The 19788-nt window shown below is 51.7% G+C and overlaps 10 protein-coding genes across 10 annotated transcripts; 2 read left to right on the forward strand and 8 right to left on the reverse strand.

Annotated features, from left to right (window-relative positions):
• Positions 1-738: 738 nt before the first annotated feature.
• On the forward strand, positions 739-1802 carry BDV14DRAFT_164398 (ubiquitin-ribosomal 40S subunit protein eS31 fusion protein). Its single transcript, XM_073767173.1, has 4 exons — positions 739-831; positions 1052-1155; positions 1218-1498; positions 1562-1802. The coding sequence occupies exons 2-4, from the start codon at positions 1062-1064 to the stop codon at positions 1649-1651; spliced, it is 465 nt and encodes a 154-aa protein (XP_073633088.1). The 5' UTR covers positions 739-831; positions 1052-1061; the 3' UTR covers positions 1652-1802.
• BDV14DRAFT_70040 (glycoside hydrolase family 18 protein) lies at positions 1786-3821 on the reverse strand. Its single transcript, XM_073777317.1, has 7 exons — positions 3478-3821; positions 3280-3380; positions 2968-3221; positions 2889-2918; positions 2792-2841; positions 2690-2747; positions 1786-2641 (listed from the first exon to the last, which is right to left on the reverse strand). The coding sequence occupies exons 1-7, from the start codon at positions 3673-3675 to the stop codon at positions 1983-1985; spliced, it is 1350 nt and encodes a 449-aa protein (XP_073633089.1). The 5' UTR covers positions 3676-3821; the 3' UTR covers positions 1786-1982.
• On the forward strand, positions 3693-4417 carry BDV14DRAFT_70047 (uncharacterized protein). Its single transcript, XM_073777318.1, has one exon. It carries the CDS (start codon positions 3800-3802, stop codon positions 4193-4195), a length of 396 nt encoding a protein of 131 aa, XP_073633090.1. The 5' UTR covers positions 3693-3799; the 3' UTR covers positions 4196-4417.
• A 609-nt stretch (positions 4418-5026) lies between these two features.
• On the reverse strand, positions 5027-6313 carry BDV14DRAFT_164408 (uncharacterized protein). Its single transcript, XM_073767174.1, has 3 exons — positions 5688-6313; positions 5153-5638; positions 5027-5090 (listed from the first exon to the last, which is right to left on the reverse strand). Exons 1-2 carry the CDS (start codon positions 5865-5867, stop codon positions 5393-5395), a joined length of 426 nt encoding a protein of 141 aa, XP_073633091.1. The 5' UTR covers positions 5868-6313; the 3' UTR covers positions 5027-5090; positions 5153-5392.
• Positions 6067-7169, reverse strand: BDV14DRAFT_70034 (uncharacterized protein). Its single transcript, XM_073777316.1, has 4 exons — positions 6821-7169; positions 6533-6767; positions 6301-6466; positions 6067-6238 (listed from the first exon to the last, which is right to left on the reverse strand). The coding sequence occupies exons 1-4, from the start codon at positions 6831-6833 to the stop codon at positions 6110-6112; spliced, it is 543 nt and encodes a 180-aa protein (XP_073633092.1). The 5' UTR covers positions 6834-7169; the 3' UTR covers positions 6067-6109.
• Positions 7170-7850: 681 nt separating this feature from the next.
• prs2 (proteasome core particle subunit alpha 1) lies at positions 7851-9469 on the reverse strand. Its single transcript, XM_073767175.1, has 6 exons — positions 9335-9469; positions 9200-9253; positions 9001-9095; positions 8737-8949; positions 8130-8682; positions 7851-8077 (listed from the first exon to the last, which is right to left on the reverse strand). Exons 1-5 carry the CDS (start codon positions 9339-9341, stop codon positions 8296-8298), a joined length of 756 nt encoding a protein of 251 aa, XP_073633093.1. The 5' UTR covers positions 9342-9469; the 3' UTR covers positions 7851-8077; positions 8130-8295.
• A 138-nt stretch (positions 9470-9607) lies between these two features.
• Positions 9608-11250, reverse strand: BDV14DRAFT_164413 (WKF domain-containing protein). Its single transcript, XM_073767176.1, has one exon. The coding sequence runs from the start codon at positions 11127-11129 to the stop codon at positions 9861-9863; it is 1269 nt and encodes a 422-aa protein (XP_073633094.1). The 5' UTR covers positions 11130-11250; the 3' UTR covers positions 9608-9860.
• Positions 11251-11406: 156 nt separating this feature from the next.
• On the reverse strand, positions 11407-14929 carry BDV14DRAFT_164414 (tubulin gamma complex associated family protein). The gene is made up of 2 exons (XM_073767177.1): positions 13427-14929; positions 11407-13375 (listed from the first exon to the last, which is right to left on the reverse strand). Exons 1-2 carry the CDS (start codon positions 14643-14645, stop codon positions 11589-11591), a joined length of 3006 nt encoding a protein of 1001 aa, XP_073633095.1. The 5' UTR covers positions 14646-14929; the 3' UTR covers positions 11407-11588.
• A 341-nt stretch (positions 14930-15270) lies between these two features.
• BDV14DRAFT_164415 (uncharacterized protein) lies at positions 15271-17639 on the reverse strand. Its single transcript, XM_073767178.1, has 2 exons — positions 16927-17639; positions 15271-16796 (listed from the first exon to the last, which is right to left on the reverse strand). Exons 1-2 carry the CDS (start codon positions 17042-17044, stop codon positions 15562-15564), a joined length of 1353 nt encoding a protein of 450 aa, XP_073633096.1. The 5' UTR covers positions 17045-17639; the 3' UTR covers positions 15271-15561.
• Positions 17640-17868: 229 nt separating this feature from the next.
• On the reverse strand, positions 17869-19743 carry BDV14DRAFT_70213 (putative nucleolin protein Nsr1). Its single transcript, XM_073777319.1, has 2 exons — positions 19568-19743; positions 17869-19499 (listed from the first exon to the last, which is right to left on the reverse strand). The coding sequence occupies exon 2, from the start codon at positions 19492-19494 to the stop codon at positions 17959-17961; it is 1536 nt and encodes a 511-aa protein (XP_073633097.1). The 5' UTR covers positions 19495-19499; positions 19568-19743; the 3' UTR covers positions 17869-17958.
• Positions 19744-19788: the final 45 nt, after the last annotated feature.

A 19788-nucleotide genomic window follows, 5' to 3' on the forward strand; every position in this document is an offset into this window, starting at 1 on the left:
AATGAAGACTGTCAGGCCAGTAGAGCGACGTGCGCAAAGGTTCGAGTGAAGTGTTCTTGAAGCCCAAGACAAGAACAGGTGAGACCTGGAATGAAGAGCAAGCCTCAAGGTAGATAAGGTAGATATTTAGAGGTGGGAACCGAGGAAAGGCAGATGGAGCTGATGAGGCTATCCACGGTTTAGATCAACAATGGGGATGTTGGCCCAGCAACGCGCGCCGCCAGGTTACGAGGGCTGGCCCCGGTGGATCGATATCATCACTGCCGCCCTGGCTAGGGTAACTCGATATCTGATTAGGCTGCGATCCGAGTCGCTAGCTTCGCTGCAAGGAGCTATCTTCTGGCCAACGGTGGTCGAGACTTTTCATATCCTGTCGTCCATGGGATAGACAAACCGGCGTTCCGGTGCCTGCGAGGGTGAGACATTGTCATTATGCGACCCTTGTATGGCAATAGTAGAGATGGCTAGAATGATAATTGTTTCATTGACCAATTATTCAGAGCACAGGGATTTGCGTCGTCATGTCCGAGTCGGTTGGGTAGCAACTAGCAACAACTTGATCGCGACTCGAAGCTCTCCCGTCTGAGACCGTTGATGCCTCGTGACCCAGGCTGCAATGATGTCAGTAAACAAGCTCCACATGTCATATGACTGATCTTCTATCACATGACATAAATCACATGACATTCCAGACTCAAGGTCCTCTACGCTAATCCGGTTAAAGACAGAATTCCACGTGACCGCACAACCGATTTTAACGAGCCCACTCCTCCACTCTACTTATCTTTTCGCAAGTTCGCACGAAGGTTGAGGAAGACAAGTTCTGTCGAGGTGAGCATCCAACCCCTGCTATGATAGACTGCACTGGTCTCTAGGCGCATCTATATCCTTCTCAGCCTTTCCTCGTCGCCAGTCTGCGAGTTCTACCTCGCTGTACGATTTCGCAGGCGGCGGGTGAAGAATGCTGCGGAGGCGATACGGATGATCTCGAGAACACAGCAGTCTACCGCACATTCATCCAACAAAGACTTCTTAACTAACGGAATACCAGGCCTTCCAAAATGCAGATCTTCGTCAAGACCCTCACGGGTAAGACTATCACCCTCGAGGTGGAGTCTTCCGACACCATCGACAACGTCAAGTCCAAGATCCAGGGTGCGCAACACACAACCCCTCCGCCACTTTTCACAAATACTAACGTATTATTCCTGCAACAGACAAGGAGGGTATCCCCCCCGACCAGCAGCGCCTGATCTTCGCGGGCAAGCAGCTCGAGGACGGCCGCACCCTCTCCGACTACAACATCCAGAAGGAGAGCACGCTCCACCTCGTCCTGCGTCTGCGTGGTGGTGGTAAGAAGCGCAAGAAGAAGGTCTACACCACCCCCAAGAAGATCAAGCACAAGCGCAAGAAGACCAAGCTCGCTGTGCTCAAGTACTACAAGGTTGATGGCGATGGCAAGATCGAGCGTCTGCGCCGTGAATGTCCCGCCCCTGAAGTACGTTCCTATACCCTTTGGATATGTAACAGAAGGAATGGATGGATGCTAACGGTTGAACAGTGCGGTGCTGGTATCTTCATGGCTGCCATGCAGAACCGTCAGTACTGCGGAAAGTGTCACCTTACCTACGTCTTCGACGAGTCCAAATAGATGGATTAGTCTGGTCTAGGGGTTCTTTGCGTCCTTGATCGGTGTTACTATGTGTCGGTTTGGGATGTGAGGGCAGGACGTGTGCGTTTGGATCGTTCTTTAGTGGCCTTGAAACAGCAACCTTGAAATATGAATGAAAAAATCATCAAAACCAAATTCCTTTGTAACATCTAGCGAGCGTCTAGTGCTGGTGTAGTAACGATAGTAATGGAGTAAGGCAGTATGTACACTTGAACGAAAGTATAAACGTGATATCATGGAAGCTCAATGCAAACGAGTGTCTCCTGGTCTACCCAACTATGTCAAATTCGTCATTTCATCATTGTCCAGCTTACTGGAAGCCGTTCTGGAGGTTGTTGTACTGGCTGTCAGGGTACGTGATGGCGTTCTGCGACTGGTCCAAAGAGCCAACGCCTCCAACATCTTCCACAAAGGTACCGATCAAACTTCCGTCGGTCTTATTGGCGGCAACACCACCCTTGTCAGCGCTGGTCTCCCACCACATTCCACCGCCGAGCCCACGGTCTCGGATATAAGCAGCTTTGACGTCGGCCACTGCCACAGTATCGTATGAGATCATTCGACGAGCCGACGGGTCATACGACCACGATGCACCGATGTTGGTGTCCAGATGCTCGGTGGCTCCAGCCTGTGGCAGTGCCTTGTAGTCGTACACTCCCTGCTCCCAAGTTCCCTGGCCGATGCCAGAGTAAGGTCGTCCGGGGCCGTCGGTGTTCTCGAACGCGCGACCATAGATCGGCATGCCCAGGATGATCTTGTTGGAGGGCACGCGTCCTGTGTTAATGTAGTAATCCACGGCCTGGCGAGTGTTGAATGGTGTGGACGTGGGGTTGTCGCCGGAAGGGTAGAGGTTCGCCTGGTGGCCAGCATTAGAGTCCCAGCTACCAGCGTAGTCGTAGGCCATCAGGTTGTAGAAGTCCAGGTATGGTGTCATTTCTGACAGGCGAAGCTTCTCGTAGTTGGTCGGGCCTATATTTAGTCAGTTATTGTGTGTAGAAATTCTAGCATGGTGCTCACCAGCCGGGACAGCAACAGTAAGCAGGAATCTCCTGTCGCCTTGGACGGCGTTCAACCGCTACATCAATTAGCATGAATATACAACTTGGGGCAGATACTCACCTCACGACATCTGCGGAGGAGATCCACGTAGTTCTGTGCCTGAGCATCGTCTACAAATTGTTAGCATCTTTAAAGGCGATCAAGATACACAACATACTCTGAGGATACTCCCAATCAATGTCAATTCCTAATCAAGTCAGCAACTATCTCCATGATCATAAATCAGAGAAGCGTACCATCAAACCCAAGATCAGTAATAAGCTTCGTAGCAGTCTGCGCAAAGCGATCCCGGTTCTCCGGAGTCCCAGCTCCATTAGTGAAGTTGGGCGAGTAGGTCCAACCTCCAATGGAAAGAAGGACCTTCATCTTGCGGTTCGCGCGCTTCAGCAGACCCAATTGCTTCGCGCAGCCGTAGACATTGTTACCGGTATCGTTCCATGAGTCGGTGGGGTAGTGCTTCTCGATGTCGGACCAGGTATCGGAGAGATAGCTGTAAGATTGTAAGACTGCTTTGCTTGCAAGGTGAATTGGTAGAGGAGGGTGCTTACACCTCGCCGGTCTCCGGGCGGACATTGGCGAATGCGTAGAGAACATGGGTCAATTTCGCGGCGGGAAGGTCTTGGGGGTTATAGTTCCGGCCGTAGATAGCCTCAATGTTCAAATTAGTCGGAATGCAAGAATATATGTTGATGTCGGGAGATCATCCGCGGGGCACATAAAATGGAATGGAAGGGACGGGGGCATACCCAGTTGACGAAATACCCCACAGTCTTATACGACATATTGGGCGAAGTTAAAGTCGAATTGTTCGAAACAGACGGTCTTGAAGTGCGAAGCTGTATACCAAAAAGAGGATTATTATTTGCAAAGTAATGCAGAAAGAGAGCGACGAGCAGAGCGGGACCAAAGATGGAATATATGGACCGTGATGAAATTAAGACCATGACACAATTTAAGAAGACTCACTAGTGCGAAGCGCTCTTTGTTCAAAATAGACAGGAACAGAAGCGAGAGAATCTTGGAGCCTGCTTAGTTCGTACCTGCCCAGTAGAAGCTGTTGGCTGTGCTATGGCAATGTACCTGATGTGGTGCCTTATACTTCAGGTATCAGGTACCGAGTGGCGCAACAGCAGTGATTGGTCAGGGCAGGAGTGGCGGTGCAACTACAGCCTGTCAGGGCTGATGAGTGATGTGGCTAGTGGATCTCGTGGCTTACTTGTGTGCTTGATCTGTGTGGACAGAAGCAGCGGGGAACTGACACTGAAACTGAAACTGAACTTGAAAGCTGTGATGGAGACAACAACACAGCCCGACCCCGAAGCTATATTTATACCTTTTCTCCAGTCACTCAGGACTGTTCAGGAAGGAGACTGTCAGGAATTGAAACATTCAACTCGCCTCCATCAACCCAACGCTGTTCCAGACACGAGACCTTCCATGTCTGTCTGTGATCAGTCTGTCTGACCCTTCCCTCTATCTAACCTTTGTCCTGCGCGTTTTTGTGCGAGGGTGCCTGCAGGGGAATACCATGTCCCTAGCCAAAGTACCCCTATCACACCAATAGATCTGGCTAGCGAACCAGGGATCAATAAACTAACGGAGGGATGCGAGCGCCTTCTCCGACTGAACCTTCTGAACCTTCTGAGTGTCAAAGTTCAGTTGCTCATCTGCTCAGTTGTCACGAGCGCCTGCCGTAGGTCGCTGGTCCATGACAGGCCAAGTAGGTCCAAGTCGAGGCCAAGTCTAACCAAACCCAGTTCCCGGACATTCCTGAGTCCAGCTTAGACTTCTGGCATGGAAGCCACTGTAGGACGGACATCCCCATGGAGCATTATCGCGATCTCACCTGGTACAGCAGCGGCTGCCGCCTCTCGACTGTTGAGGAGTTGAGAATGTGCGCCGAGAGTTTATTTGGGTTGCTGAAGTATGACGCGCATGATGGATGCGATAATTCTCTGTTCATGGGCTTGAGGCTTAGCTTGGTATTGGCGATGGCGTTGGTTGTGAAAAGCTAAAGGCCGGGGTATCATGGGAACTCCCACTAGACTGAGATATACATCCGCAGGAATGGACTGGGGTTGCAGTGCTAGCAGGACCCTGAGAATGACCAAGGGCCAGGTAGCATTGACTGGATCATCACACTGAAGAATGGACATATTTTCTAGGATCGCAAGTATTAAATGGCGACTTGAGCGCAGTGTAGAGTTCAGGTTAGTCGAAGTATGTGACGACGCTACATAATCGCAAGCACATGACGCCCATCAAGCATAACGCACCTTGTCATTTCTCAACTCTCATCCAACTTTGTTAATCCTCCAAACCAACCTAGTCAACATACTTACTTCCCTTGAACCGAAAAGTAAGTCATAGTCAAATGCAAAATAAAGAATGATGTATCAAAGCCAACACTAACCGGAGAAGCTCGGCCCAGTCTTAGCACGAACAACCTCAGCTGAACTCCCCACTGACCCTCCCCACTCGCCAGTCACCGTCAGTAATCGTCACTACTGCAGGGGTCCAGTGCGTCTACTACTCGGCCAACACCGAAACCTTGACCGGAGTCATGACGAAAATCCTGTTCAAAAAAAGTACCTACCTTTTTACCCCATCGGCAGGAAAAGTCTTATCTATTCCACCTTGAGGTTCTGAGCGAGCGCGTGGTCAAATCCTCTTACCCACCTGATGGGTCGAGTTGGTGCTGTCTGATGCAACTGTATAGCGACTGTAGCTGAACTTGAGCCTGAAGGTGACCTCGAGTCGCGGATAGAGATCGGAGACGATACCATCATAGGAAGGAGCCTTGATTTCTACGTTGAGGTTCGGGTCGAGATTCAAGTCGAGCATGCTTTGGATCAGCGGCCAGTGGACACTGACAGTGTTAAGTGTCTTACAGCGGATGAAGGATAGGCAAGCAAAGAAAAGCAAATCAAGTAAAACTGTATTGACAACGCCCTAGAATACTCAAAAGACCGAAACACATGCCGATTATTACATGATAAACCTCCAAAGGAAATGCAGACATGCTAGGAAGTAGAAAGGTAGTATTCAACAAAGAAAGACAGCCATCGAACCGCCCCGACAAGAAAATACAGCTGAACCATGAATGTAAACCAGCACTCAAGGGTATTGTCGCCATCAGAAACAGTAGGAAACTACAGCAGTACAGGAATCACCAACAACTCGATCTAATAATCCCATCCCCTGCATTGCGCAAGCGACCTGCGCTCAAGCAATCAACCAACGTCGTCACCAATACATCTCATTCCAGCCGAAGACGAATGCACGCGTCGTAGAGTCAATGCTTCGTACCAGTCTCATCACCATCTTCCCAATTTTACTCAGTTACCAATAAGCAGTCGTATTCAAGAGTGCCAGCACTCAAGGATGCGACCGGATCCAAGAAAGGATAGCATCTAGTGACGGGTCATCAGCCAGCCAATGGCCCGCCCGAGCATCAGCGGCCCGGAGATCAGCAACAACATGCTGATTCGAGATCTGTGATAGTTCCTATTCAGACGAGAGTGGTTAGTAATGGAGCAAAGGGTAGTCAAGGTCCTAGCTGAACTAACCTGTCGAAGAGTGTTACCCACGGCCTTCATCTGGCCCGCGTGCTGCGGGCCAGGTCTCTGACCACGGAGGATACCGTCCCTATGAATGACCCAGCGCTTGGCTGCCGCTGCCCGAAGGTAGATCCGATGGGCCTGGAACCGCCGCGCACTGCCGTCGAGTATGACCCTGCTGACTGTGAGGACCCATTCGCCACAAGTGATTTTGGACGAAACAAGGAAGGATAGTACGTACCTCCGCAATTGGGTCTTTTCAGTCTCTTCGCTTGAGGTATTGGCTGGTGGCGGACTAGGGTTGTAGTTTGAAGCCATCAAGGCGTTTGCTGCTGCCAGGCACTCGCGGAGTACCCGGTAGCCCTCTTCCGCTTGGTCTGCCGGTGATACCGAGACGTTGAGCTGGGAGATGTGCAAGAGGAGAGTACGGTAGTCGTTCATGATCTCTGCTACCCTCAAGGCGCGTGCTTGGTTGACTGTATACATTAGTATATGTCTGCCTTACTTTGAATCTTGAACAACTGCTTACGTCCGTCAGACATTGTGAGTAGGTAGACTCCTGGTTCTTTTACTGATTCCCGGATAAGACTTGGAACGGTGAAGCAAAGAACAAAGCGAAACGAAGTATAGAAGGCGTAGCCTGAGTATTAAGGAAAGTAGTACCGAAGAAAACACTGGAGTCGTCAAGCTCAATTGAACGAGTGCATACTCTATCCGGATCAGGCCCCCAGGCAGAGGGCATGATATCCTTTTAAGCTTAATCTTCAACGGCAGCGCCCACAGCGGACGGAAGCTCGGTCTCACCCTGTTAGGGAGGTGAAGAATATTGCAAAGAGGAGGATCATCGTTAGATGTGGCTGGCTGCGCCAATGGCTTGCTGCTGTTGGCATTTCAGAGACATCACAGCTGGAAAGCAGCTCAGCATGGTGGATCTATAGCACGAACGGGCCAGGGGGACGTGGATAACCGGGAACCATGTGCAGTGCTCCCAGACAGCGGGTTGAGCTACGCCAGTCCCTCGGATTGGGAGCGGAGTACGCAAGTAGGCTCTGGTAGCAGGACTGGGCGCGAACCTAAGCAGCTGTGGCTGGAGCTGTATACCTCCCTAGTGTCTGTATGGATCAGTGCGGGATGATGTCGCTGGAGAAAGGAACCACCCAGGAGCACGGGCATGCTTGCAGGGGGGGCTGATAAAAAAAGAAATAGAGAAATAGAATGCCATTGACGAGTGTAATAGGTTGGAGGAGAGACAATTATTCAGGGCACGTCATTCGCTGTGAGGCACTGCGGGATCTTGGAACAGTTCTCAACAAGAGCTTAAAACGGGTCTGGGACGATCAGGCCAGCTGGGGTCGCTTGTTTCGCATTGCATTCGCCACAGGCTGTCAAAAGCGAGACAACGACTCAACGCTCGAGCATTGGACGGTCGCGCAGCAGCAGTTCTGGAAGGGCAATCGAAGCGAAGAATCCACTGCCAGCGCTCAGCCACAGTACGAGGTTCAACGCCAGCTGAACAGGGACCAGCTGCAGCCTTAGGCTCGAGACGCTGATTGATCTTTTTTGCTTCTTAAAACCCACTCCTATCCCGTCTTGATTATACATGCGTTGATTCGGTGGCAAACCTTTGACAACTGCCCTACCGACTGACTCTGGATTGTTGTGTGCTATCGTGAGATCTGAGCGGACTACACTAGGGAGTTGCGACTATCGTGTTGGCAGCTGCGCCCCGTTCAACAATCTGGCAGCCGGACTTCGCATTCGTCCGACTGGCAGCTGCCATGAGCCTGTAGGATTCTATACTCAAGCTTTCCATTGTAATGTTTTCTGACAACGCCGAGCCAACTCCAATCGCCACCAGCTTAAAGCAATGTATGAGGCTGGCTACGACAAGGGGGAAAAAAGTAAGACGAACTACGCATCGGGCGATCTTGAGATACAGAATGCAATCCATACGTCGTCTTGATATCATTTGCGTATACCAGGATTATCACTTCGGCTCACACCTTAATCCTTCTCGCTGATAGCCTGCAGCCGTTCGTCGATCTCCTCCTCCGTCAGTGCCCGGAATCCAGGATCTGTGCCTTCCTTGCCATCTGTTCGAGGACCACCGGCGATACCAATCTCCAATTCGTGCTTCTTGAAGTCCACGCTCAGCACACTGCTCAATGCCGTAATACCCAGCTCGACAACCTCCTCCCAGCTGCCTTCGGCGTAATCCTTGTTCTTCAGCTTCTTCTCCATGTGGTTGAGAGCCTCCTGTTGCTTCGGACCCGAGGCCGTGGCCTTGTATCCAGCGTAGTAACCGGCAGGGTCGCACTTGTAGAGCTGGGGTCCAGCTTCTGAGTCGACAGAGACCAGAGTAATCGCAACACCGAGCGGACGCATGTAAGCCTGGATTTTCAACATTAGCCGCGATATTAATCAATATTGACAGTCAAGACAAACCCTCTGTGTGTAGACCTGGTTGATGTTGGCCAAACGCTTGGCAAGGACGTCGCATGGCATCTCGTAGCCGTACTTGTATCGGAACTCCGCAGCCTCACCACGAGCACGGTCAACGCTAGCTCGGGCATCGGCAATGGAACCAGTCATGACACAGCCGACGGAGGGAGAGAGACGGAAGATATGCGTGACGGAGGAGGGGTCGATCAATTTATCCTAAGACGGCGGTCAGAACGGCCTTGTCGGAAGACGTCTAGGTAAACATACGGCAACTTTCTTCTGAGACATCACGACAGCGCAGTTCTTTCCCCTCACACCTATCGAGGTGATGTTTGCGGCGGTGATAGCTTTGAACGCATATTCTGAGATTGGAGAACACTTGTCAGCGGATCTTGGTTGTTTGGAGTCGGGCTTGGGGAGGTAGATTGGGACCGGGAGATGTGTCGTTCGGCTCGGGTATGCGTACCAACTTGATAGAGACGACCTTGGTCGGAGAAGATAGTGATGTGTCTGTCGTAGCCTGTACTTCTGTTAGATACGATCTCATCGGTCCGCCGATGATGAAGTCATGGCGGTCGGTCAAACAGCTGCGGGATCATACCGGACATGATGGCGGTGCTCTAAATAACACTTAACAAGGATGATCGTATTCAAGGTAGAAGAAGATGCGAGGTAAGGAAGATCGGGATGCGGAGAATGAGGGAATGGAGGATGGAAGGCGGCTGGAGAGGACGCGTGCTAGAGGATGCCTGGCTGAAGCTCAAGCTTCTGGCCCGACAGCTTACTCCCGTCACCGCCTTCCCTGCTTCAACACCACAGCTATACGGACCATAGGACGACCTTGTGAACAATTTACCAATGATTTTCATGAATATATACAGTTGATTTGGTTGTTCTATAGTCTATTGCTTTTATGGATTCAGAAAGGACAGAAGTACGCCAGGGCCACTGATGAGGCACCAAATGCTCAAAGAACGCCGTGATGCTCCCAGGATATCAACAACTTTTGACACTCATCATAACAAAAGCGATGATGAGGAAAGACGCTTAGTTCTTCTTGAGATTTGGATAGTGTGGGGCAGGACAATCGCCGTGTCGGAAACATGACAAAGGTGAGGACGAGCCTCCTAATCGCTGTCGCTGCTCAAGTCGGACGAAGAGCTCTCACTCTCGCTGCTGCTTGAGATCTCCACGACAGCCGTTCGGTTTTTCTTCTTTTTCTGACCAGGTTTGTTCTTAACGGGTTGAGGCTGAGGCTTCACTGGAGCCTTCTTGCTGCTCTTTTCATTATCGCTGTCGCTATCGCTCTCACTGCTGCTTGAGATATCGATGACAGCAGTCCGGTTCTTCTTCTTTTTGTTGACGGGTGGAGCTGGTGGTGGATTCTTCTTTTGAGATGGCGGCGCTTTCAGATTCGCCATGGTGAAGACTCGGCCATCCATAGCGAAGTAGACGACCTCCGCACGTCGCCTATTCTGGAATCTCTTCAGCATTTCATCATTCAATTGCTCAAAGGCCTCTCCTAGATCCTCGGTCAAACCGCTCTCAACCAACTTTGTCCGAAGAGCATAGACGGCTTTCCTGTAGTTCAATGTAGGCGACTCCTCAGACTGCTTCTCAGCAGCATCAACATTAGCCTCCTTCGTTTCCTCAACTTCAGCCTTGATAAGAGCCTGAGCAGCCTCCCGCAAGCGCTGCTTAGACGCTTCACCCCTCAACCCCTGCAAATACGCTAGCAGAGCACCCTCATAAGCAGGCGGAATATGCTCCAGCGACAAAATATGCTTGAAGAGCTGGATCTCGCGAATCTTCTGAAACTTCCAGGAAGCCCGATCATTCTGGTACTGATTGAGGTAGGCAAGAATCGCAGATTCACCACTCTCTTTAGATCCTCCATTCGTAGATTCCGATCCTTTATACTCCTTCGCCTTCTCCTTATTCCGTTCCTTCTTCTCCATCTTCTTTCGCTTCTTCTCTTCCTTCTTGCGAGATCCCGCGTTCTCGTCGTCTGCTTCGTCCTCTTCGTTTCCTTCGTCTGGAGTCGGAGAGGGCGAGGGTGAAGGGGACGGAGAAGGAGACTTGACCTTTGTCTCTGCTGAAAATGAGACCCTCTTCTTCTTGCTCTTGCGCTCTTCCTTGTTCTTCTCCTTCTCCTTATCCTCGCTCAGAGTCTTAGACTCCTCGTCCTCGCCATGTCTCCGCTTCTTGCTCTTCTTGCTCTTCTTCTCTTCACGCTCGCCCTCGTTCTTTTCAACAGCGTTCTCCTTGTTCTCGTCTTCCTTCATATCGATATCTTTCATTGTAACGTCTGTATCGGCATCGCTCTTGCTGCGCTTAGATTTAGAGCTGGAGCTGGAGCTTGATCGCTTCGATCGCGATTTTTTCTCTTCGGCCATTGCGGCGGTTTACGGGCGGGCCGGTGTCGTCGGTAGGGTATAATTTCGAGTCGCGGATATATAAAGAATATATTGTTCGAGTTTGAAGCAAGGAAACCGTGCTGGAATGAGATGTTTCTGAAATTATTGTTGCTTCTGAAGGCTGGGGGAAATTTTCCACGTGATAAGATTTGACTGCCGATAAGGCCGATAAGATATATACGAAATACGACGAGACCATCAGTAGAATTTTAGAGTACGGAGTACGGAAAAAGAATTCAGATTACATAGAGTTTATGTATTGACAGAGTGATATCTATATGTTTCGACGCATCGTACAATCATCAAGTAAGCGATATCCTTGATAGACGCCAACTCATCGCTATTTCCCTTCCATGACTCCAGAAACAACCATGCCTTGACCCTCGCAATGCTCCAAAACAAAACGACAGATTAAGCGTTGATGATATGCCAGCGGACTCATTGCCCGCTGGCTTCCTTCCTCGAGTTTTCCCTCCTGACTTGTGGCTGTGGCTGCGCCTCCGCGCTTCCGGCAGATTGAGGAGCTGCTTTCCTTCTTGCTCGCTCTTTGTCTCGAGAGCTGGCGCCGGTTGCTCTTCGCCTACGGATTGGCTCATAGACTTCATTGAAGTTCATGACCACGCCGAGGAATCGCATGTCGACGTCGGGTTGATAAGCGAGGTCTCCAAGGAGAATGTTTAAGCGGGAGCGGAACTCCACGGAGAGATCGCGGAGGCGGGTACGGAGGGATGAGAGCATATGATCGTCTGCAGAGAGGTCATGAAGTGACGAGGGAGTAGCGACATCGTCAGGAGCATTGGCGAGATTCGGATTATAGGAGAATGACGAAGAGGCCGAGGCGACTCTATGTGCCTGGCTGTGTCGGGAGGAGAGAAGATCGCGCTCTGAGACACCCCATTGTCCTTGCGCCGTTCGTGTCTCGATCTTAGCGCTTAGTTCTTGTCGGCGTGTGAATTCTGCGACGGAGAACGAGTAGAGACCGTCTACTGCGTCTTTGTACGCAAGCATGATCTTTAGAATGTGGTGCAGTTGAGCCAAGAAGCCTTCCTCTGGCTTGCCGGTAGAGCTGCTCTTCGACGACGTTGAGGAACCCAAGAGACCCTTGTGTGTTATGGAATTGAGGTATTTGGTGTGAGCTTCGATAAGGTCATCAAGTGTGCACCCTGGCTTTGATATGGACGCCTGTAATTGGTCCCAGCTTGACTCGATAACCTCGAAGAGGATGTAGTATTGTAATTGGCAGACAAAATGAATCATCTCTGCAATAACGCATCTCGCGCGCTTCCAATCAGGGCCGACTTTGTCGTCCACGCTGCCCAGGACACCCCTGGCGCCAGTCATGCACCGTCGCCAAGTGCTGCCCAAGGAGAACTCCACGCGCTTTACACGCCAGAGGAAGTTGAAGACTTTGAGATACTGAGTCGAACCCCATGGTGTGATGACAACATCTACCGGAGCGTCGATCTTGTATTCAAGGGTGAAACAATCCCACCCTATTTCACCATGGCTGAGCTCCAGCATACGTGCGTCCAAACGCCGGAGAACATCTTGAGAGTCGTATTGCGCATTTGACGCACGAATAGCATGCTCCAGTTGAGCTGTTAGCGTATGACGATACTGTGAGTTCGCAGGGCGATCAAGGTTCGATGCGAGTGATTCCATTAACAAGGCAATGAAATCACCTTGGCCGAGCAATAGATATTTCTTGAGTGCATGGAGGTGGTCGAAGAGCTTGAACTTGTCGTCCATGAGGTGGATCAGCCGCGCCATTGTAGTCTTATAAGCCTCGTCGATGGAAGTCTCGAGACTGGCCGTGTCGCCGTACCGCAGTTCCTTCGAAGCTTCTTTTGAGTACGCTTCGACCCATCCGGAATCGCCGCAACCGTATCTAATGAAGTTTAAGGACTTGCCAATAAGGAAAACTTTTTTGGCAAACTCCTGGGTGATTATTGATGGAACCATATCATCTTCAAGCTTGTACTTATCTTCCCAAACGCTAGTTGCAATGCGCCGGGGATCTGTACTAGGTCTGAACTCCGGTTCAACAACGAAGAACTCCTTGAAAGGGTCTGACAACTCGCCGTCATAGATCCAGAGACGCAACATGTCGTAAAATGGCCTCGTTACGTGCGCAAGAAGTTTCTCGGCAAAGTTACACACGAATGGATCTCCGTGCGAGGTCGAGAAGCTATGAATTAAGGAGATTACTTGTCCTCCCTTCTTGTCTGTCAATTGTCAGCATCGCAGCGTATTTGAGTCGACGGAGCGAAACGTACTTTGAGCTTCTTCGACAATCAAACTCATCAAACGTAGCGCCATCGTCGCGTCCCTGGTCCATACCACACATCTTTTCAGGGTCACTCCGCTTTTGGGACCACTCGATTCCTCAGGTGTAGCCAGTGCCCTGCGGATCTCTCCCTCTAGTGTCGCCACCAATCCCAGATAAGAGCGAAGTTCATTCGAAAGAGCTGCCCGCAAGCTCTGACTGATGAGGCCCTCGCTGCTACCTTCAACAAAGGCAGAGAGGCCTCGGTATAGCAAGCATGGTTCGGACAGGGTGTTCAGAATAGAGACCAGAGGAAGGGACAAGTTTGAGGGCAGCTTGAGTGTCGAAGCTGACATAAATTGTAAGTCGGTTGAAGATAGACCCTGAAGGTTGAATGGGAGGTCGCGCAAAAGCCCCGGTTCGGCCGGCCTGTCTGCTGTCTGCTCCTTCTCTGGTTCCTGATACTGCTCCTCTACGTGAGGATCTCTGGCTGTAGATTTATGACGGCTCAAGCGATGTCGTTCGAGGCCAGACCCCTGCTCTGCTTCTCGTTCCTTTTCTTTTTCCCTCTCTAGATCTGCCCGTCGCAATGAGGTTTTCCGTTCTAGCCTCGCGGCAATTTGAGATGCCGATGAGCTAACCGCTATCCCATCATCGTCCGAACCGGGTGCCATTCCGCTCCCCGTCCTTTGGTCTTTAGCTAGCATTCTCTGTAGCTTGGCTTGATCCATCAGTGGACTTCGTGGCCTGTCGTCCTCCTCCAGGACTGCATTCTCTTCGGAGCTTTCTGCGTTCGATAGCCGGTAGAGTAAATACAATATTCCCCATTTTTGCGATAGCACGGGTTGTGTCAAGAGGCGCGAATACAGATTGGAGAACCGGACGGCCTTGTCGGGGCTCGGGTTTTCGCGTAGTAATTTTCGCTTTATCAAATCCGACGCATTGTTGATGTTATCTGCTCCTGCAAAGCTCCCGCGGCGACCAAATCCCAGTCCTCCAGACGGCGAAGCTGGGTTGTCCGCGGAGTTCGCATGCGCATCTATTGTTCGCCACGCATGTTCGAGGAGCCCATGATGACGTTGTTCCTCCGCTGCGGCGAGGGCTTCTTCAGCGTCTTCTGAGTATTCGTCGCTAACGGCGGAGAGAGGCAGAGGGGGAGTGAGAGAGTCGACGAGCTGCGAAAGGGCATCATCGATGCGACGTGGGCGTGCGGGATGTCGGGTCGACATTGTTTCTCCTCCCCCAAGCTTGGCGGCTAGAGGGTTTTCGCGAGACCGGCGACGCGACGAATGCGATAGGAGTTGAGTGCTCTCTGTTGTCTCCGTTCGAAGACACGTTGGGGCCCGACGCGATGGTGGACGCGGGGATTCGTTGGGCAACGCGAGGCGAAGGCGGTGCGATATGATTATGGCGCGGTTGGGAATCTGCTAGGAATCAGGCATCTCACGCGCAAGAAGAATCTGGCTAGCTCTCGATGCGAATCATGGAGCAAAAAGTGGTAGAAGAGATGCTCGTCCTTGAGAAACGGGGTTGGCAAACGGAACAAACACTGTCTTGATGAGGCGGAGTGCCAAGCATCTCCATCTACACTGTACGTACTTCTCTTTAGTTCGGAAACATGCTTCTGTAAGCCTTCGTTGCTCAGTTGTGCAATGTGTTCTGTTGTATGAAACAACCTGGCAAGCAATCAAACCGTTGGATAACTCCTGTCCTGGTAACCTTGAAATGCAATATACCACCGAGGCCCTCATGCTCCGGCGACAATTCTATCAACAGAAAGAGTGGCTACCACAGAGCGTCTGTACTGTGACGCTTGATTGAATCCTGCATATTCCATGCTGTCATGCTTAATAGTCATAAATGATCAGATTATTGCTCAGAACTAACTCCTAACGATAGCTGCGAAGGATGTTTTTACTCCTGCTAGCCGGAAAAAGACAACCCTAATTTCGAAACAAAAGATCAAATGCTATGCAGATCCCAAACCCTCGACACAATAAAAACAAGATGGGGGAATGCCTGAAATGATTGACCTAGTATATCCTCATTATCATGCTCATGACCCATCGTCAGAAATCATCACCGGCATTCAAATCATAAGTTGGACCATGTGTATCCATTTCGTTCAAAACGATCAACAACCCCTCACGAAATAACACCAGATCCAGCAGCGCCAGGACTCCACCGAAAACGCTTGAGACCACCCCGTACCGCCTCTTGGCCACAAGCTACTGATGCTCTGCTGCTTGGACTGGCAGCATCGCCTAGCACCGAGCCCATGCCGGTGCCTGCCTCTAACCTGCCTACTTCGCGGCCCAGAACGTAGCCGGCCGAGAAGCTGATTGCGGAGAAAAGCACAACAACGCCCGCGCTTATGACCCACGTCATTACCGCGGAAGAGGATTCTGTTGTACCTGTTCGACGACTTTTCTTGGCGACAGAGTGGTTGGATCCGCGGTCTTTCGATGTGCTGGATCGCCGCTTCGCGCGTCCCGAAGAAATCTCTCCAGGAGAATAGGGTGATGCAGTTTGTTGAGCTTGCCAAGCTCGTTGTGCGCGAGGTGGTGTAGGTACTTCTGTGTTTGAAAGAACGTCTTTTTCGACTTCCTCATCCATAACCACTGGCTCCGACACTAGACGGAAAGATGCCGGCTGTACTCTGGAATGTCCGGATGACGTAGGTTGCGCGTCTGACTTGGGAAGACCGCGAGCTGCAGCTGCACAAGAGAGCAAAGTTGAAAGACTAGCGCGAAGTGCGGCGTCGTGGTCGGCATGGTGGGACGGTGAGATGACATTGTATGGGCTGTGTTGTTGATTTGACAAGCGTTGGGACGCACGACTGCTGGCTTGTTGGGAGTTTCGCCGTATGGCTGTCCGCCGGCTTGACGTAGAAACATCGCTGATGGGTCGCGAACGGCTGGTTGCGCTGCGCCCTGTCCATGATGGGTTTTCGGAAGCAGGGGGATGAGAGAAGGCGTTGGGTTGGGGAACGAATGGTGATGCGCTTACTCGCATCCCAAGAGCGGTTGAGCTGTCATCTTCATCACTGGAGGGACAGACATCTGGTGCAGTCGATAGCGAGGGTCCCATTACTTGAGACGGCCGAACAATATCCTCATTTGAACTGGTCATGACCCGGTCCGACTCACTTTCGCTCTCCTCGTATTCATCTTGACTGCTGCTAGGTTCATGCGATGAGTATTCAACCTGCGCAGTGGTAACAGCGGCCAAACGCTGGAGGCGTCGCCGGCGGTCTCGGCGATGATGATGGCCGGACTCGGTTTGCTGGACACGAAGGCCCGTTGTGATGATATCATCTGTGGTTGCGGCTGAAGAGAAGGACGAGGAGGACGGCTGGGAGGATACTTCGATCCACGAGTCTATATAATACTGGAGTGAGTACATTGCGATGATACTGATGGAGGTACGGCAAAACATGTATATAAAGATCTTGTGTAGAACACAGAGAACAATGCGAGATGCTTGAATGCCTTAACAAGAGAGACTCACCTTCTGATCTCGAGGGCACGCCTGAACGTGACTGAAGCGCATCCCGCGTCACCCGTCCAGGAGTATATCGGGGCTCATCTTGCGCCTGACCTCGATGGTCATAGTGATTTGGCTGCATAATGTTGTAGGTCAGGTCGGCGAAAGGGCGCCGATCATACGTTGTGGTTGTATCTGGGGAGGAGTATGTCAAAGGACAGAAAGAAAACTGCCTTAAGAGAACGAGGGGAGCTTCGTCAGCCCACAAGGAGGGAGAGAGGGCCGATGTCTGGTGGTTCAACCGTCAAGGAGCAGCGGTCAAGCCAGACAATGATGGTGGGGTTCGTGGAGAAAGCGACCCAGACTTTCGATGATCGCCCGAGATACTTCAACCGAACAGACCCTTTGTTAGAGCCTATAGCGGGAATAGTAGAGATCGATCCGTCAAGACGACTTAGAGTCCAAAGAAAAACTCGAAAGCGCCCGATTGTGAATGCCGCGTCTGTGATGAAGGGCGGAAAGAGGGAATCATCGGGTTGATGACAGCTGACTTGCCCTCGAGCATCTGCCTGCATCAGGGATCGACGCACGACCACTGAGAGACTGTCCAGCTAAAGCGCGATTAACGCCACTCACGAGGAAGCAACGAGTTGACAAAAAATACTCATCTGCAGACTGCAGATGGTCCACAGAGGGTGGAAGGGAGAGTGGGAACAGATCAGATAAGAGTCGAGGTGGAGAATGTGCGGGCAGCAGAGTGTCGGCCTAAGAATAAGATTGAAGATGCGAAGACGCCAAGACCTACGCTCACGTTATCAGCATGCAACAAATGAACCCAACTACAGAGTACACCAGACACAGCAACCACAGTAGCCATGGTACAATGTATTATTCATTGGAAAGCTATCTCATGCAACCCATTAATCAAAACAGACTAAGCTAAACAAACAGAACTTTTCCCTGATTACCCTAAACCGAAAAAATACAGCATTACCGCAACTGGCAAACCCGAAATAGATCATACAATCAACGACAGGATATAGTACCACCTACAGTCTAGAAGGTCATCTTAGTGCCCTTGAACTCGGGAATACCGCCCCTGGCGCGGTTAGGGGGGCCTCCAGCACCACCGCCGCGACCACCGAAGCCACCACGGCCACCACGACCGCCGCCGCGAGGACCTCCACGACCACCACGGCCGCCGAAGCCGCCGCGACCGCCACCGCGACCGCCGCCGCCGCCTCCGTTGTTGTTAGCACGGGGAGTACTGAAGTCCAAGCGGACAGGACGGCCATCGATCTCAGCTCCTTGGAGGTCGTTGTAGGCCTGGCGAGCTTCATCAACGGACGAGTACTGGACGTAACCGAAACCCTTGGGGCGACCGGACTCCATGTCGGTGGGGAGGCGGATACCAAGGACGGTACCAGCGCCGCCGAACACTTCGTGGACGGAGTCCTCGTTGGCGCTGAAGGGCAGGTTACCGACGAAGAGAGTGTCGCTTTCGGGGCTGGCCTGGTCGCCGAATGAGCGGGCACGGTCCTGGGCGCGTTCCTTGAAGCCGCCCTGGTCCTTGTTGGCGGGACGTCCGGTGGCGTAGTCGAGGTTGATCTTGCGGCCATCGATCTCGGCTTCCTTCATGGCTTCGTAGGCCTTGGCGGCATCGGAGGCGTTGGTGAACTCGACGTAACCAAATCCGCGGGAGCGACCAGTGTCGCGCTCAGTCATGATGCGGGCAGAGAGCTCACCGAAGCTCTCGAACTCCTGCTGGAGCCACTCCTCGGTAACGTTCCAGGATAGGTTTCCAACGAAGAGGTTGGCAGAGGCACCCTCTTCCTGGGTCTTGGACTTCTTGGAAACGGCAGCAGGCTCTTCCTCAGCCTTGCGCTTCTTGGAGTCCTTGGGTGTCTCGCTTTCCTCGGACTCAGACTCGGAGCTGTCAGAGTCGGAAGAGTCAGAGCTGTCGGAATCAGAAGAATCAGACTCCTTCTTGTCGGCCTTCTTAGCCTTGGCGGGGGCTTCGTCTTCGCTGTCGGAATCGGAATCGGAGTCAGAGCTGTCGCTGGATTCTTTGGCGGCAGCCTTAGGCTTTTCTTCCTCGGACTCGTCATCAGAGTCGGAGTCGGAGGACTCAGAGTCGCTAGACTCGGCCTTCTTAGCAGCCTTGGGCTCAGCCTTAGCGGCCTTAGCGGGCTTCTTCTTCTCCTCCTCACTCTCACTGTCGCTCTCGCTCTCGCTGCCAGAAGCATCCTTCATCTCCTCATCGCTGGAGTCAGACTCAGACTCCGAGGAGGACTCGGCCTTCTTGGCGGGCTTCTTGACCTCCTTCTTAGCAGGCTTCTCGTCCTCGCTAGAGCTCTCGCTAGAGCTGGAAGACTCGGACTCGGACTCGGACTCAGAGCTGCTGCTGGGAGTAGGCTCCTTCTTCTTGCTCTTAGGCTTCTTCTCCTTGGAGGCGACCTCCTTAGCAATCTGCTTGCTCTTGGCCTTGGGAGACTGGGAAGCCTTGCTGACGCCGGCATCCTTGACCTTGCTCAGAGCCTTGTCGGCGGGCTTCTCAGAGCCCTTCTTGGTAACGGACTTTGTCTTGGACATTTTGACTGTAATTCGAAGAAAACGTTAGAGACTGAGTCACTGCAACCCAACACGGACTTGGAAGAAGACTTACCTGGTAGAATATGTTCTGACAAAGAATATAAGTGATGATAGTGCGGCAAGCCCTCTAAATACCCTCAATCACCCGATTTGAAGATCCCTCAAGTTCGATAAAATCTAGAAGTGATGAAACACGACTAGAGATATGCCCACAAGTAACCCACAACGGACAATGTTCAAGCCCACAGAAACGGACAGGAGATATGCAACTGTCTATGATATGAAACCCACGAG

Source organism: Aspergillus stella-maris, assembly GCF_047715825.1.
Source record: "Aspergillus stella-maris strain CBS 113639 unplaced genomic scaffold BDV14scaffold_3, whole genome shotgun sequence".
NCBI lineage: Eukaryota > Fungi > Ascomycota > Eurotiomycetes > Eurotiales > Aspergillaceae > Aspergillus > Aspergillus stella-maris.

Excerpts from the sequence above, each read along its gene's own strand:
- BDV14DRAFT_164398 (XM_073767173.1), top strand. The coding sequence starts at position 1,062 with ATGCAGATCTTCGTCAAGACCCTCACGGGTAAGACTATCACCCTCGAG. Across the intron at positions 1,156-1,217 it reads CGTCAAGTCCAAGATCCAGG|ACAAGGAGGGTATCCCCCCC; the intron begins GTGCGCAACACA and ends TTCCTGCAACAG. Across the intron at positions 1,499-1,561 it reads GTGAATGTCCCGCCCCTGAA|TGCGGTGCTGGTATCTTCAT; the intron begins GTACGTTCCTAT and ends ACGGTTGAACAG.
- BDV14DRAFT_70040 (XM_073777317.1), bottom strand. The coding sequence starts at position 3,675 with ATGGTCTTAATTTCATCACGGTCCATATATTCCATCTTTGGTCCCGCT. Across the intron at positions 3,381-3,477 it reads TGGGGTATTTCGTCAACTGG|GCTATCTACGGCCGGAACTA; the intron begins GTATGCCCCCGT and ends TTGAACATTGAG. Across the intron at positions 2,919-2,967 it reads TACTGATCTTGGGTTTGATG|GAATTGACATTGATTGGGAG; the intron begins GTACGCTTCTCT and ends TGACTTGATTAG.
- BDV14DRAFT_70047 (XM_073777318.1), top strand. The coding sequence starts at position 3,800 with ATGGCAATGTACCTGATGTGGTGCCTTATACTTCAGGTATCAGGTACC.
- BDV14DRAFT_164408 (XM_073767174.1), bottom strand. The coding sequence starts at position 5,867 with ATGGCGACAATACCCTTGAGTGCTGGTTTACATTCATGGTTCAGCTGT. Across the intron at positions 5,639-5,687 it reads GTTTCGGTCTTTTGAGTATT|CTATCCTTCATCCGCTGTAA; the intron begins CTAGGGCGTTGT and ends TTCTTTGCTTGC.
- BDV14DRAFT_70034 (XM_073777316.1), bottom strand. Across the intron at positions 6,467-6,532 it reads GAAAAGACCCAATTGCGGAG|GGTCATACTCGACGGCAGTG; the intron begins GTACGTACTATC and ends CACAGTCAGCAG. Across the intron at positions 6,239-6,300 it reads TGGGTAACACTCTTCGACAG|GAACTATCACAGATCTCGAA; the intron begins GTTAGTTCAGCT and ends TCGTCTGAATAG.
- prs2 (XM_073767175.1), bottom strand. Across the intron at positions 8,950-9,000 it reads TGTCTCAGAAGAAAGTTGCC|GATAAATTGATCGACCCCTC; the intron begins GTATGTTTACCT and ends CCGCCGTCTTAG. Across the intron at positions 8,683-8,736 it reads ACCAGGTCTACACACAGAGG|GCTTACATGCGTCCGCTCGG; the intron begins GTTTGTCTTGAC and ends TTGAAAATCCAG.
- BDV14DRAFT_164413 (XM_073767176.1), bottom strand. The coding sequence starts at position 11,129 with ATGGCCGAAGAGAAAAAATCGCGATCGAAGCGATCAAGCTCCAGCTCC.
- BDV14DRAFT_164414 (XM_073767177.1), bottom strand. The coding sequence starts at position 14,645 with ATGTCGACCCGACATCCCGCACGCCCACGTCGCATCGATGATGCCCTT. Across the intron at positions 13,376-13,426 it reads GATTGTCGAAGAAGCTCAAA|ACAAGAAGGGAGGACAAGTA; the intron begins GTACGTTTCGCT and ends GACAATTGACAG.
- BDV14DRAFT_164415 (XM_073767178.1), bottom strand. The coding sequence starts at position 17,044 with ATGCAGCCAAATCACTATGACCATCGAGGTCAGGCGCAAGATGAGCCC. Across the intron at positions 16,797-16,926 it reads CGTGCCCTCGAGATCAGAAG|ACTCGTGGATCGAAGTATCC; the intron begins GTGAGTCTCTCT and ends AGTATTATATAG.
- BDV14DRAFT_70213 (XM_073777319.1), bottom strand. The coding sequence starts at position 19,494 with ATGTCCAAGACAAAGTCCGTTACCAAGAAGGGCTCTGAGAAGCCCGCC.